General features: G+C 43.8%; 1 protein-coding gene across 1 annotated transcript in view; it reads right to left on the reverse strand.

Annotated features, from left to right (window-relative positions):
• The window catches only part of SLCO3A1 (solute carrier organic anion transporter family member 3A1), a 60,314-nt gene that overhangs the window by 33,360 nt on the left and 11,617 nt on the right, over window positions 1–15,337 (reverse strand). Inside the window, exon 2 of the mRNA XM_042475577.1 lies at window positions 9,522–9,987. Within this exon, the coding sequence (XP_042331511.1) occupies window positions 9,522–9,987 (466 nt within the window). The remainder of the gene's footprint in view (window positions 1–9,521; window positions 9,988–15,337) is intronic.

The following is a 15,337-nucleotide window of genomic DNA, read 5'->3' on the forward strand; positions in this document are numbered from 1 at the left end:
GGCTCAAGAAGGCTAGAAATATTTATCTGGGAGGCCTTATATATTTCTCCTAGCAAGACTGGGCTGGAAATGGCATCATCCTCACCTTCATTTTGTTTTGTTCTGTTTTGCAAAAAGCCACCGCCGCAATGTATGTCAAGTCTCAAGCAACCTAGTGAAAACAAATATTTGTGTGTCCAATTAGAAAATGATTTGAGAGGTCAAAGTAATGTGTCCTCATTAGGAGTGGAATGAAAGCTTGTTGACCCCAAGGGTTTCAACTAAACATTTTTACACTCCCTGAGACATCTGAGGACACTCCAAAGATGGGAAGAAACGCATGTAAGGTTTGGAGAAACTCAGTTAAATCATGAGCGAGAGAGCGAGAGAGCGCTTCACATTCCTGGCAATGCTGCAGGAGACGCACCCAATAATTTGGTATTGGTCCTTTCCCATATTGAGGAGGTTGGCTTTATTTGTTTCCCATGGTCTGAAAAAAAATGGCAATTATTTTTTGGGTGAAAATCACATTAAGTCCAATAGTTATGATGTCGTACATCCAGCTTACAACATCATAAACAATGCAATTCACATTTACAGTCATGGCATCATTGCAATGAGCAAAACTGCACCCTGAAGCCCACCTTAGAAGTCAGGCAGCAACACCAAACAAAGGAAATCTGGAAAGTGACAATAGATCTAGCCTCCCCCTGTCAGCAAGGCATGTATGAAGAATAACTCCTTTGGTGAGTGTTGCCTGACTCCCAAGGAAGGCTTTTGCGGGCCAAACCATCATGCATAGCAAAGATGACCGAGATCCATCCTCATAGCTACATCTGCCAATGCAGGTTCTTGGCCTTAAAGTGACTGGAAGTTTCAGTTTTGCTTTATTTTCCCATCACTGCAGCCTGCAGTGAAGACTGGCCTCTCCACCTGGCATGGTTGCCCGCCCCTGTTCTTAAGATGAAATTGCTTCGTTCTCGAGGCATTTCTCATTCTCACATTTCCAGCTTAGGCCTAGAAGGGAGGAAATTTATGAGGCCACCTGCTAAGGGCATCACACATCTGAGGTCCCAGGAGGTCAGCCAATTTGCAAGGGAGAAACGCATCCCAGATGGCAGGGTGAGGCTGGTGCCGCAGAGGATCCAAAAGGACACATTGACTTCCATCGCCCCAGTGACCCAGGCTTTTTTGTGCTACTGAGATCTGAACCTTTAGAGGTCTGACAAGAGCACCGCTTGCTGCTATTTATACCATCTCCAGCTTTTTGCTTGACAAGCAAACAACAGCTGCCTTATTTGCCATATTTTGAGTGGAAGCTGGAGTTCCTGAAAGAGAGCCGTCTGAAAAAGTGGAATCCTCTTCCGAGAAACTCAGAAGGAGCACAATTCCCCTTTAAATCCAGACGTATGTATTCTTCCTATTGTTGCTGAACTGTAGCTCCCAGTAACCCATAAATCCCCATCATGGTGAAGAATGCTAGGATCTATAGTCCAACAACATCTGGAGGTCCTTAAGGTTCCTATCCATGGCTACATCAACACTGCAGAAGCAATGCAGTTTGACACTGCTTTAACTGCTATGTTCAATGCTGTGGAATTCTGGGATTTGCATTTTGAGATATTGAGCCTTCAAAACAAACTGCAGATCACCAGGATCCCAGGATGGAGCCACGACAGTTAAAGTGGCATCAAACTGCATCAACGCTGCAGTGTGGCAGTAACCTGTATTGCAGTTACGGAGTTGTAACCTAGAACAGCAGGTGACTGTATTTTATTTTTGGATCGCAAGTCACCTTGAAGGTAAAGAAGTCGGATATATAACTGCTTCATTTAAAACACACACACACACACCAATTCTCGGCAAGACGGCAGAAATAGCTCATGCTAAATATTTGCACATGCCATAAATATAAGCCCTTGAAAGATCACCCAGGAATCTCAGTTTAAGGTAGCAAAATCAAAGCCCTTTCTTCACGGAGAAGCTATTTTTCTACAAATACAAAATACCTGCATGACGTCCCCTATAAGCAGCGAGGTTTGGTTCTCTGTGTTGAAAGGAGTTCAAAATATGACACTATGATTGCTGGCACTTTCCAAAGGTGACTCACGCAGCAGCGTTTCACTTGGATGTCTCCTGTTCGTTTTAATTACAACTTTGCAGCCGCAACAGCAGCCGCGGTCACCGCCGTGAATGGCACTCGACAAAACGGAGCGTGTTGCAGTCATTTTCGTTTTAATGATCCAGGACAGATGCAGACAGCAAGGGCCTCGAACAGCAGGCCCAAGAAACAAAGTTTACATTATTTCACCCCCAGCACACAGATTAATTTAAGAACGGTTGTCATGTCGGAAGCTGGCCTTTGCACAACCAGAAAGTCAAGGGTTCATAACCCAAGGGTGCATCTACACTCTTGCAATAATGCAGTTTGACATCACTTTAACTGCCTTGCTACAGAATCCTGGAACTCATAGTTCAGTACTATTTGGCAGCAAAGTCTAAAGCCATTGCAAAACTACAAATCTCCAGATTCCGTAGGATGGAGCTACAGCATTGAAAATTGGTGCCAAACTGCATTGTTTCTACAGTGTAGATGTTCGCCTGGTGGGTCATGTTATTCACTGAATGATCTGGAGCCATATACTCTCTCCTTGTCAGTTTCCCCTATTTACCTCGCATGGTTGTTGTGAGGATAAAAGGACAGAGAAAGAATGCTCCTATGTTTCCTGTAGCACTGTCTTCTCATCTTGAGAATGATGTGTTTGGGAGGCGCAAGTGAACAGTCAAAAAGGGAAAATAGACTTCTGATGGGAGTGGGGAGGATTATTATTATTATTATTATTATTATTATTATTATTATTATTTCTTACTTGACTGCAGGCAACGACAACAACAATTAACAAACAACATCAGTTAAAACCCACACCAATTTAAAAGGACAAATGAAACCAGTCCCAGATGATGCTTGATGTTGGTCTTGGGTGGTTGGTTGGCCATACTTAGAACATGAATGAAGGATTCGATGGATCTTCTTGGACTTGTCCACCGAGACAGGTCCAGCCCCAGCCTGCACCAACCTGGGATCATCTGGATGTGTTGGACTACAGCCTCCATCAGCCCCCAGTTAGCTAGCTAAGGGATGATGGTAGCTGCAGCCCAACACAACTAATAATAATAATAATTTGTTTTATTTATATACCACTATTCCAAAGATCATAGCGGTGAACAGCAAGTACGCTAATTAGCAAGTAAGCTAATTTGCCCCCAACAGTCTGGGTACTCATTTTAGCTCCCTCCTCGGAAGGATGCAAGCCTGAGTCGAGCTTGGGCCCTTTTGCTGGTCTTGAACTCGCAACCTTGTGGTTTCGAGTGAATGGCTGCCAGCTAGGGAAGGTTGCCCTATAGTATTTCCAGCACATGTCTGGACCAGAGTCCACAACAGCAAAGCAGCTGAGCAAGAGCTAAGGTGGAAAAGCAGACAGAAGGCAGAGTTTTGCTGAAATTAAAATGGGCCGCGGGGATTAGCAAAGGATTGCTTGTTAGCTGTGACCTGGCAGGGCTTTGGAACACAAACGGCTCACAGACACATTCCCCCGGTTATATGTAGGTCAACAGCTCAGGATGCGGGGGCCAATTTTTCATCCAGGGAGGTGGCACACAGACTCCAAAAATGCCCCCCTCCCCAAAACAAACCAATAAAAACAGATGCGGACAGAAATCCTCTTCCAGATTGCAAAACCAATTTTTTTACAATGCAAAGCAATGTGAGAGCGGATGGGACTCATTTAGAAGTGTCATTTCTACCTCTGTCATAAGCGGTCCCTGAACACAGCACTACTGGGAACAGTTTAAGACAAATGCACCAACCACAATGTGATCCACCTTGAATCCCATTGGAGGAGGAAGGCAGGATATAAATCCTTGACAATAAATAAACAAATACTGTAAATAGATAAATGTATCAACAGCCTCTCAACTCTACTCGACTTTTTCATGCAAACTCCCATTTTCATTGTGGTCATATTAAGGAAAGGAAGCATATGCATACCATTTTGGAAGCATTCCCTGGAGCAGGGGTTCCCAACCTTTGGTCCTCCATTTGTTTTGGACTTCAGATCCCAGAAGCCCCAGCCAGCTTGGGCTATTGTTAAGAATTATGGGAGCTGAAGTCCAAAACATCCAGAGGACTATTTTTCTGAATATTCTTTCCTTATCTGCAATGGTGGACAACTTCTCTGTGTTTTCAGACAGCATTTGTTCTTAAGTGAGGAGGTAGAAGACTGAACCTGGAGCCCTCTTTTACACTGAAGAGTAACTCTTGTTCATCCTAAGAATACAGTCAGCTCTCCACATTTGCAGCTTTGACTTTTGTGGCTCTGATTCACAGATTTGATCAATACGTTCTCTAGAGTTCTCTAGGTCCTCCATCATACTCTATGGTTGACATCTGCCAAAAGTCCTAGTTTGGAAACAAAGGCTAGATAGCTTCTAAATGAGCAAATAATGCAGAGAGATCAACTGTTCTGTAACTACTATTCACTAGAGACCTTCACACTGGTGTCTTGTTCTGCGATGACCCCATTTTCAGTCGAGCGCCGAAACCAGACGCATGCCCAGAGTGTGCCAAAATTTGTCCTTCCCTCTCATTCCTCTACAACAATGAATCCTGAGCAGCTGTGTAGAAGAGAGAGTCGGTGAATGAGAAGGAATCGATACACGACAATGGCACTTCTTCGCTCAATCATTTCATGAGGTTTATCCTGCTGAGTTGGATTCTAGGTATTGATCATATATAAATATATATAGCATGAAAATCACAGATGTAATGCCAAGCTCACGTGGCTGTCTTTATACTACATTGATTTTACAATAAATGACCATATCTACAGTACCCAGACTGGAGTCAAGATCGCCAATCCATCTTTCCTCTCCTTTTTATTCTGTAGGTATTAATAGTTAGAGTAATCAGTACAGTATTTAATTTAAAAAAACACAGAGATATTGCAGGGTGAAGACAAACTCAAATTCAATATTACGTGTGTGTCCCAAGACAACGGTGTGGAAACAAAGGGGATGCTGGACCTGTTCCTCCACAAAATGTTGCTGTCTGTAGTAACATGCCTATGGCAGTTGTGGGCTGCAATGCCAGTGGAGTGGTGAATCCGTGCCAGGTTTTAGTCCAACTCCTCCAATAGGTTTAGCACCTCAGATAGCTCATTTACAGATTGGACTAAAGTCTGGCATGGATTCACCACCCCCTAACATGGATTCTACCAGCTCCACTCCCAAACGCCCATTTCCATCCAGTTGCTGAGTAAGTCTACACTTCAGACAGTCTTTCTGTCCGAAAGAGAGAAAGACCACACTCTATTAGGGAGGTCACAGGGATGAATTTACAGGACCTAAGCAGAGCAGTGGGGGAGAGGAGGTCTTGGAGATGTCTTATCCACAGAGTTGCAATGAGTCGGGATTGTCTTGAAGGCGGTTAACAACAACAACAGCTGGCTACCACTATTGTACATTGTCCAAGAAAAAAGCACTCCACATCTGTAGCACAATGTATACCTGCATATATCACAAGCATAGCTGCTTGCAGAACTCTTCCAACACTAATGTTAGTGCTCCAACAGCATTCCAGCTCTCCTTTCACCATTACCCATTCCCTTCTTCAAAATAAGACTTGCCTTTTGTTTCCCAGGTCCTCAGAGAGAGCATGCATGCTATTAATACATGTCCCCATTTTATAACCGTGACTCAGTTTTTACATAATTGCTTGCAAAAGAATGATTGCTTAACACCGAGTCCAAGGAGGATTTACAGGCAGCTTGCCCAAGATGTGAGCCGATCCATCTCCTGTAGGTGATAACCTGTCAGACAAGTTGAAGAGGACTGAGCTCTGAATCAATGCTCAGTATATCTTTGGAGAGGATGGGGGAGGCTGGCTAATGGAAGCCAAACCAAAACACCAGGTTCTCAAGACCCTTGCTCTCCTCCTTTCTACTGAAGTAACTGTGTGCAAATTACTTTTGTATTTTGAATTCAGTTTGCAACAGTTGGTGTAAATTGATGTAAACTGAGGGTGAGCTGAGAAAGAGAGATGACCTGGGGTAATATAATGGCAGCTGAGAAGGTATCATGGTGACAATGCAATGACTAGTAGGAACCTAATAATAATAATAATAATAATAATAATAATAATCCTGCCAAATTAAATTTATATATATTTTCAATCAGGTCACTAGTTTAGTGGATAGTGGGAATGCTATGGATATCATATATCTGGAAAACATTTGATAAGGAAGTTGTATTTATTGCATTTGTCTTATGGTTATATTGCATTAGAGGAATTTCTCTTGTTGAGAAGTTGTACAGTTGGCTCTCCATTTCCACAAATTCTTAATCTGAGGATTCAATCACCCATAGCTTGAAAATGTTACAATAATAATAATAATTCCAAAATTATTATTTGTCATTTGATATAAAGGACACCATTTTACGACCCCAGTGTATGTAATGGGGCTCGAGTATCAATGGATTTAGGCTCCTGGAACCAAAGCCCAATGGATACCAAGGGCCCACTGTATTCAAAGTTGTATTTGTACGATGACATTGTATCTGAAACTGGTTCCTGACATTTGGGGAAATGGCAAGTCAATGGGACAGGCTTCAACAATAACCATGCGGTGCCAAGTCACTAGAGGATGGTTGGGACATGAGTTCAAGGTGTTAAGAAGCCTATGGAAGAAGGCCAAGCCAATCCATGTTGGTTTGTGAAGGCTTAGCATGATCCTATTAACCGCCAGAGCCTAAGGTCTTTTAAGTGGGAGGTGGAGAGAGAAAGGGAAAACACAGAGAACAAGCCTATTGTTCTGGAACAAAGGACAGCGAAGGCTGTTGCTGCAGCAGCAAACAGATGCCGGAACAACAAAGTCTCTATTAACAAGCCACCGAGTTGCAACAAAGCACTCCTTGATTATACACAATAAAAATATTTGTTATCAAGGCTTCCCAGACACAACGGCCAAATTCCAAAGGGCGAGTCGGATACAACAAACCACATGCAAAGCAGAGACCGTAACACAAATTTACAAATAACTCAGTCCTTGTCAACTTTCTTTAAGAGTTGGGTAAGACTTTTGTCCATGCTACCTATAGATCAGTGCATGTGTGTATGAACAGTCATCCCACACTTGCAGGCTTTGTTTATTTGTACCTCTTGCCACAAAGTGGAAAAGTGGGAGGAGAAGAGAGAAACTGGGACATTTCAAAAGCAGCTGGAAAAATGGGACAACAGAGGATTCATTGGGACGTTCCCTACCAAATCAAGACGACTGGTGGGTATCAAATCCCTCAGCCAGCATGGCCAGATGTGGCCAAAAAAGAGTATTTCCCAATCTCTGATCATGAATGGTGGTTTCAACAACCAAATTTCAGGCATAGTTAGGCACTGAATCCAACTTAAAGCATCCATTAACATTCCTCCTGCCTCCTGCCTTGTTTATTCAGCCGAGACCTCAGAGAGCCATTAGCAAAATAACACGAAGTAGAGCAATTGCGGTAATATATTGGAGACCCAGAGCCAGGATGACACAGCGTCTGCTTCTCCCCACCTTTTAATTTAATAAACACATCTGCTTAAGCGCCCTCACCATTGCACCTTTGCAACGTGTAAAAAGCGTTTCCATTAATCGATTATAGCTATGATCCAAAATGAACTGCAGTCTTGTTTATGTTCCCATTTAATCAGCTTGTTTATTGCCGCCTCGACAAGGAAAGACCCGGGCAACCTATCCAGGCCTGCTAAGGAAAGAAATCAGCAACTGGAAAACTCCACAGATACCTACATAGAAAGGCGGCTCATAGGAAAGCCTTCACCCTGTTGCAAGATTGATGGGCTACATCAGTGCAGCTGGTACCACAACATCCTTGGCAAAACAGGTGCAAATCTTCATGAGATGTGCACCAACTGATTTGTGTGCATAGATACAAATCTGGAAACAAGCGCATTTATGTAAACTGCATTGATTTAATGGCCTGGTCTAGCTGGGATTGACAATTGGATTTAGCAATAGTGTCCAAGTGATCTGTGTGCCCACTGCTCAATATAATGCATTTGTGTTAATAGGTGAAGATGGGCAACAACAAGGTGACTTCCAGTACTCTCTGAAAACTTGCAGGTTTTTCAACTTTAAATTGGATTCTTATTAAATAACGTGTCAAGAAGTGGGTGCCCTCTGACAGCCCTTCAAATAGAGGGGTGTCCTCCGTCAAAAAGAATATGCGGCCCCCAAGTTGTCTTCCTTCGCTATGGGATCAGGGGACCATTCCCATTATTTCATGGGAGGAGTTGCCTTCGGCCCATCCTGGGTTGTGGGGAGAAACCTATTGCCTAGAAAGCCATAATTGATCACAGTCAAAAATATCTATATGATTAATGTACAGTTTTTTCCCCCCCGAGATTCGCTCACAGAAGACATTAGGAGAATATCTTCCTAATTAACCACTGCCTCATTACAGTTGTCAGACCAAAAGGATTATTAACAGATCATCAGCTTTCTCTAATGCCAGCAACTGTGAATAAATAGAATGGTTATCTCTGCCATGACATTCCAATTACAAAAACCAATAGACAAGGAAAGATGGGTCATCCCTTCCCATTTCTTTCCCTGCTGCCACCCGAAAAACCATCATGGAGATCCACAAACTCATCAGTGCCTAGATAGTTCTGCTGCTGCAAAATAATCTATTTCAAAAAACAAAACAATGAGACATGAACAATTTGAATTGGAAAAAGACTGGCTGAGACTCTGCAAAGTGTAAATCTCAGCGTGTAATTACACGTTTGTGGTGCTACGTGATTCCTATACTAAATAGCAACGTTCTGCCACTGAATGCACAATCTAATGCGCACTTGAATGTACAAGCACATGCACAACCAGATACACAACTTCTTAAGGTTATGTTTGTGTCTCAAGAGACAGCTGAATTCATACACACTAAGAATGGAAAGATTATTCATTGCTGTATCTTTCCAGGTAGTTAACAAAAAAAGGATTCCTGACAGTCAAAAAATGCCATTAGTAGATCTCCAACTATGTCTTACACAGCAGAAATTGCTCTTTTGGATAAACTGGCCATGACATCTATTCGAGAAAGGACTTTCCAAATTAACAAATTGTTGGAGATGTAATACTTCTAATGCTTTCTTAAGGCATAGGTCAGTGGTGGAGAACCTTTTAGCGACCGAGTGCCCAAACTACAACTCAAACACCACTTACTTATTGCAAAGTGCCACATCCCTCTGGATTTCTAATGACAAACTCTAGTGAAGTCTGTGTTGGGATGATGGTGCATGTGCCCAAAGAGAGGGCTCTGAGTGCCACCTCTGGCACGCGTGCCATAGGTTCGCCATCACTGGAATAGGTCTTGGAGTTGTCCCAATTCCAAAACTGCCCATCCTGTGCCTCAGTAAAATGAGCAGACAAAGATAAGGTACAGTGGGGAAAAAATAATGCTTCCACCTAAGAGTCTGTATCACTTACCTATATACAGGGAAGAATCTTTCCGTCTCACGTGGTCATCGATGTAGGAAACGCCTAAAGGTTGTACAGGGGTAGCCCCAATGCCTAGGAGGACCTGTGCCCCAATGAGAAGCAAGTACATCATGTTTGTGGCAGTCCTGTTCCTGCAGATAAGATCCGAGTCTGGTCCCTCTTCACTGGCGGATCCATTAACCACACACACGTCCCTGCCTTCAGCCCCCCAACGGATATCCCCGGACTCATATTCATACTGGTGGGTCAGGAACTCGGGCAACGCAGACAGTAGAGCCCCGAGCGCCATCACGATCCCGCCGCATCCTATCAAACGTGGCCGATGGCCCCGGGCACCGAAGTAGCTCACGAAAAGGATGAGGGCCAAGTTCCCAATCTCGAAACTGCTGGCAATCACCCCAACGTCGGCACTCTGAAGGTTGAACCTTCGCTCCAAGGTGGTCAAGACACTCACCTGCGAGGGAACAGAGAGAAGAAACCCAGGTTACTCCAACATATTCTGATGAGAGAGACGTTGCTGAGTAGTTTATTAAATCTATAGGGTCATTTGACCATGGAAGCCCACTGAGTGATCTTGGGCATGCTCTCTCAGCTTCAGAAGAAGGCACTGGCAAAAATCCCTTGAGATAAACCTTGCCAAGAAAACCCCAAGATAGGCACCAATTAATACATTGCACTTTGGGTCACCATAAATCAGAAACTGCTTGGGGACAAAAAAGGACACTAATTAATTGTTCCCTTGCAGGAGGAAAGCTTGGGAGCAATATTAACATTGCAAAGCATGGTCTAATGGTTTGAGCACTGGACTATGACTCTGGAGACCAGGGTTCACTTCCCACCTCAGCTATGAAATTCATTGGGTGACCTTGGCAAGTCACATACTCTTGGCCTCAGAGGAAGGCAATGGCAAGCAAATCTTGCCAAGAAAACTACATGATAGGTTCGCCTTAGGTTGCCTTCAACCACAAGTAAGAATTTTCCCCTCAAATGCAAAGTTCCTAGTATCACAGTAAATTAAAACTTTAGTTGAACGTTTAGAAATACTGTTTACACTTTCAAAGAAAAAAAATGCTTATGCCCCCATTTTGCTTCCACTCCTGCTAGACCTATGATCATCAATTCAAGCAGTCCTGGAGCCCCATTTTTGCAGTCCCCAAAGCATCTCCAGAGACCTCTCAAGACCACAGAATCTCCCCTAAATAAAATTCCCAGGCTGATTTGGGGGTGTCTTTTCATCTGAAAACATTCCTGAATGTGCCAATGCCTATAAATATCAGTTTCACTCATTCCTCCAGGGGCCTTCAGTACCACCAACCCATCCAAAGCCTTGCAAAACAGCCACAAGAAAGCCCCAAATGGGAGTCACATCACTTCTTGGAGCGCATGGATGCAGACTGCAAAGGCTCGCAAGGATGATACGTGGTCCTCATCCCTCCCTGCAGCTTCCCAGTGTTAAAATACACCAAACAATAAAGACCATTAAAAAGATAAATCCACCTTTGGCAAGAAGCAAAGTATAGTTAGGACTGGAGGCAATCAGAACATTTGCAGAAATATGTCCTTAGAAAAAGAAGATGCTTGATAACTGGATCCAAAGAGCTTCTGACAGCTTCTGTCCTCTTGGAGCAACCCAACTGTTCTCAAAGTCCATTGGAAAGCTGACAGGACATTGCAAGATCTCTGGCCAGCAGGAAGACTAAGCCTTGCTTAGGTTACAGGGAAACTGCAGCTGCAATTTCTGCCTGGTTTCTGGTTCCCAAGTACAGCCCTCTGAAACCCTAGAAATGATGAGGCAAAGCGCACAGCCTGTCCATTTTTCACAACAAGCACAAGGATAATAGTGGTGTTTCTATCCCAACCATTACTACTTAAAACAGCAGGGTGGGGAAAAAGAACAAGTGACGAAACACCCTTGCTGCACATGGGAAAACATACCCTCTGCGAGCAGCTTCCTTTTACTCTTTAAGACAAAGTCCTCACCACTTTAACTGAATGCTATGGGATTTTGGGAATTCTAGCTTTGTGAGACATGTAGCCTTCTCTGTCAGAGAGCTCTGGTGCCACAAAAGGCTACAAAACCCAGGATTCCATAGCACTGAGACACAGTAGTTACAGTGGATTATTTCAGCAATGCGGATACAGCCATAGTGGTTCGATTCCCTTCTCGGTCATGACCTTATGCAAGTCACGCACTCTCAGCCTCAGCGGAAGGCAATGGCAAACCTCCTCCAAACAAACCTTGCCAAGAAAACCCCATGATAGCTTCGCCTTAGGGTCGCCATAAGTCAGGAAAGGACTTGAAAGCACAGAACAACCACCAAGATACAAGTAAAGTGGCAGTTTTAGACGACTGCAATGGAAAGTTATTTTTTGGAATGATAGAATCCAAGAGCAGACTGGATTTATATAGGAGAACACAGCCCTCTGAATGGCCCTGGGATGCAGTGCACAGAGGCAGCTCAACAAAATGGCCTAAGAAGAAAGAAAGAGAAAAGACGGTTTGCAGATGGCACTTGTGGGCACGGCTAGCATTGCTGCGGTGTGATGGTTAAAGTGATGACAGCTTCCCATCATAGCTCCCACACTTAATGTTCCAGCTGCTGTTCCTCCACAACACACCCATGACCCTGTTGGGTTGGAGTTTTGGAGCCAAACCAACAGAAACTAAATGAGATCCCGTCTTTGGTTTTATCGCACACGCTCTTCGGATTCCTCTTTGGAGGCTTCGGCTGGAACAAAGAGCACCAGCTCCAAAGTACAACAAGGCTAAGTTTAGTTATCTTATCTTCTAGGGAACGTTCAGGCTTGATTTGCTCCAGGACCCATTTGTCTGTCTTTTTTAGCTCCCCACGGTATCTATCTGCAGAACTCCCCTCCTCCAGCGCCACATTTCAAATGAGATTATTCTCTCACTATCAGCTTTCTGCACTGTCCTGCTCTCATAACCATATGCAGAAACTGGAAATACGATGGCAAGGACAATCCTAAGTTGAAGGCTTTTGTGGCTGACATCCATAGTTTTTTTGTGGGTTTTTCAAGCTATGTGGCCATGTTCTAGAAGGGTTTATTCCTGAGGTTTCGCCAGCATTGCTCTGTTTATGTCCAGATCCGTCCCGCCACAAGGTCAAAAGATAACTGCGCTCATCATCTCTGCAGAAACAGCCTGATGGGCAAAAAGCTGCCGACCTCAGCATCCCACCAAAATCTCCTTTCTGCCACTAAAAGGATTTACTGACTGAGAGGCAAAGCTGGGGTGACAGTAAGCGTCAGAATTATAGGCAAAGGATTTTCAGAAACTGGAGGAAGAAGTACTAACAGCTAAAACAAACAGTACTTCCTTCCCACTTCAGTGATTGTTGTTACGACCAACATATATTCTGCAGAGCTTGGGGAAAAGAAACCCTCTCTCTCTTTTTAGGCTATGATTCTCATACTGCCCTAGCCAGTAATAGTAGTGACTAAGGTACTCTAATAGCTTTGGTGGACTTTTATATTTGGTGTCCATTTCATAACATTAAAGATGGTGCATCAACTCTCTTGAGAGTGAAGTTCAAGAAAGGCCCTTTTATGGCAAGCTGCAGAATAGGAGGTTGAGAGGTGGCACAATAACCATGTTTAAATATCTGAAGGGATGTCATACTGAGGATGGAGTGGGCTTGGTTTCTAATGCTCCAGAAACTGGGACATGGAGCAATAGATTCAAACTGCAGGAAAAGAGATTCCACCTCAACATTAGGAAGAACTTTCTGACATAAAGGTTAATAATAATAATAATAACATTAAGAGCTGTTTGGCAGCAGAACACATTCCCACAGATCATAGTGGAGTCTCCTTCTTGGGATGTTTGAAAACAGAGGCTGGATGGCCATCTGTCAAGGGTACTTTGACTGTGTATTCCTGCATGTCACAATGTGGCTGGACTGGATAGCTTTTGGGGATCCCTTCCAGTTCTATGATTCTTTGATATGGCGAGACAGGCAAAAAGCACACCACCCAAACATATATACTACATTTGCCCGTGTCCCCAGTTCAAAGTCTACCTTGGACTCAGTTGGGGGATTCTGGTAGCTGCAGTCCCAAAACGGAGCTTTACCAAGCTCTGCTTTCGCCAAGCATCTAGGAATGGGAGAAGGAGCAGAGTTTCAAATTGGGGAGTCCAAAACAAAGCAGGCCAAGATATCACTCATATCCGGCAACGCGAAAGCAACTGGGAAAGGTGAGAACTGTTTGGCGATGCTTTATTCCAGCTTCCTACATTTCAAATAATTTGTAGAATAAATCTCCCAACAGATTTTTAAAAAACCACCATAACACACTACTTGCAGGGCTAATAAACGGCTCTAATTTGTATCCGGAGCGCTCCTGACACATTTTAATTACCAGATGTAACAAAAGATCATTCTTCCTTGCTCTATATTTCCTGAAGACGAGCCGGTGCTCCTTAGGGAACTAGCAAACTAAACGCCCGGGAGTCAGATGTATGTAAATGAAAGAGTTATATAAGCCCTTCTCCCTCTCCTTTTTCCATCCCTTTCTCCCATACACACCCCTTCACCTGGCAGGCAGCAAAACACCTACACATCTCGGAGGAACAGAAAAGCTCTTTGTTTCTTAAACATTCAGAAGCAGATGGGGTTGTAACCGTGAAGAAATTGCCCCGCAAATAAAAACTCTGTCCCCGCCATAAAATGTCCCTTCAGTCCCAAATTTGTAGCAGTTCTAGTATTGATTTGGTATTACCAAAATGCCTTAACATTGACAAAGTTCTAGTATTCCCTTAACTTGGGACTAGAAGCGTTTTGAATGTTTGAATAGCTATATTTGCACAGACATACATAATGAGTTGTCTTGGAGACGAGACCCAGGTCTAAACACAAATTTACATTTCATATACACCTTACACACATAGCTGAAAGGTAATTTTATATCACATTTTAAACACTTTTGGGCATGCAACAAAGTTTGTGTACACCGAACCATCAGAAAGCAAAGGTGTGTGTTTGTGTCCTTCCTTCCTTCCTTCCTTCCTTCCTTCCTTCCTTCCTTCCTTTCTCTCCTGCTACTCAAGACTGGAGATGTCAAGGACGATACTGAAGATGTCAAGGTCCTGGGACCTTTTGCACAACTGCTATGCTCTGGACCCTTGCGCTGCCCATCTAACTGACAGCCAATGCCATTTATTGACAAGGGGATCAGCCGCTGTGCTGTCTAGCACTGCATCAATCCAGCTGAGATGAAAGACAACATTTCAACAGGCAGGGAGATGAAAGCTTCAGCAGGCAAAGGGAGCTGAGGTGGCTTACAACGACGACAACTCCAGGATGTGTCACACACCAGCGAGGGGCTGGCATCTCAAGTATTTGCTGAGTGTGGCAGGGATGCCAGTCACAGCCAAGATGACAGCACTGAGTCTGTGCGCACAGTGGATGACCCACTTTGCAATAGAAAAGATGCTCCCTGGTCCCAGATATCCATACTCCTTCCCTTCTGTTTCGGCCTTTCCAATGGGGCTTGTGCAAGAGGACTTAATAAACCACATCCAGAATCTCCAGTAACAGCACTTGAGATTAAGGTCAGAGAACCAGAAAAACGCCTCTAGAGCTAGAGAATTCAAGGCTGCATAGCTGCTATGCAGCTTAATGGCTTATAACTCTCTTGGGTGAAGACAAATACAAAGAACAGACAGTATCATACATGGCCAACCTTGGCTTTGCCAAAAGGGGATAACCTCTCCAGTGTCAACTTAAAAGAAACTGCATACAAAGGGGCCCTGATCCAGTTCACCTTTCTCATGCATACTCCAA

Source organism: Sceloporus undulatus, chromosome 6 (genome assembly GCF_019175285.1).
Source record: "Sceloporus undulatus isolate JIND9_A2432 ecotype Alabama chromosome 6, SceUnd_v1.1, whole genome shotgun sequence".
NCBI lineage: Eukaryota > Metazoa > Chordata > Lepidosauria > Squamata > Phrynosomatidae > Sceloporus > Sceloporus undulatus.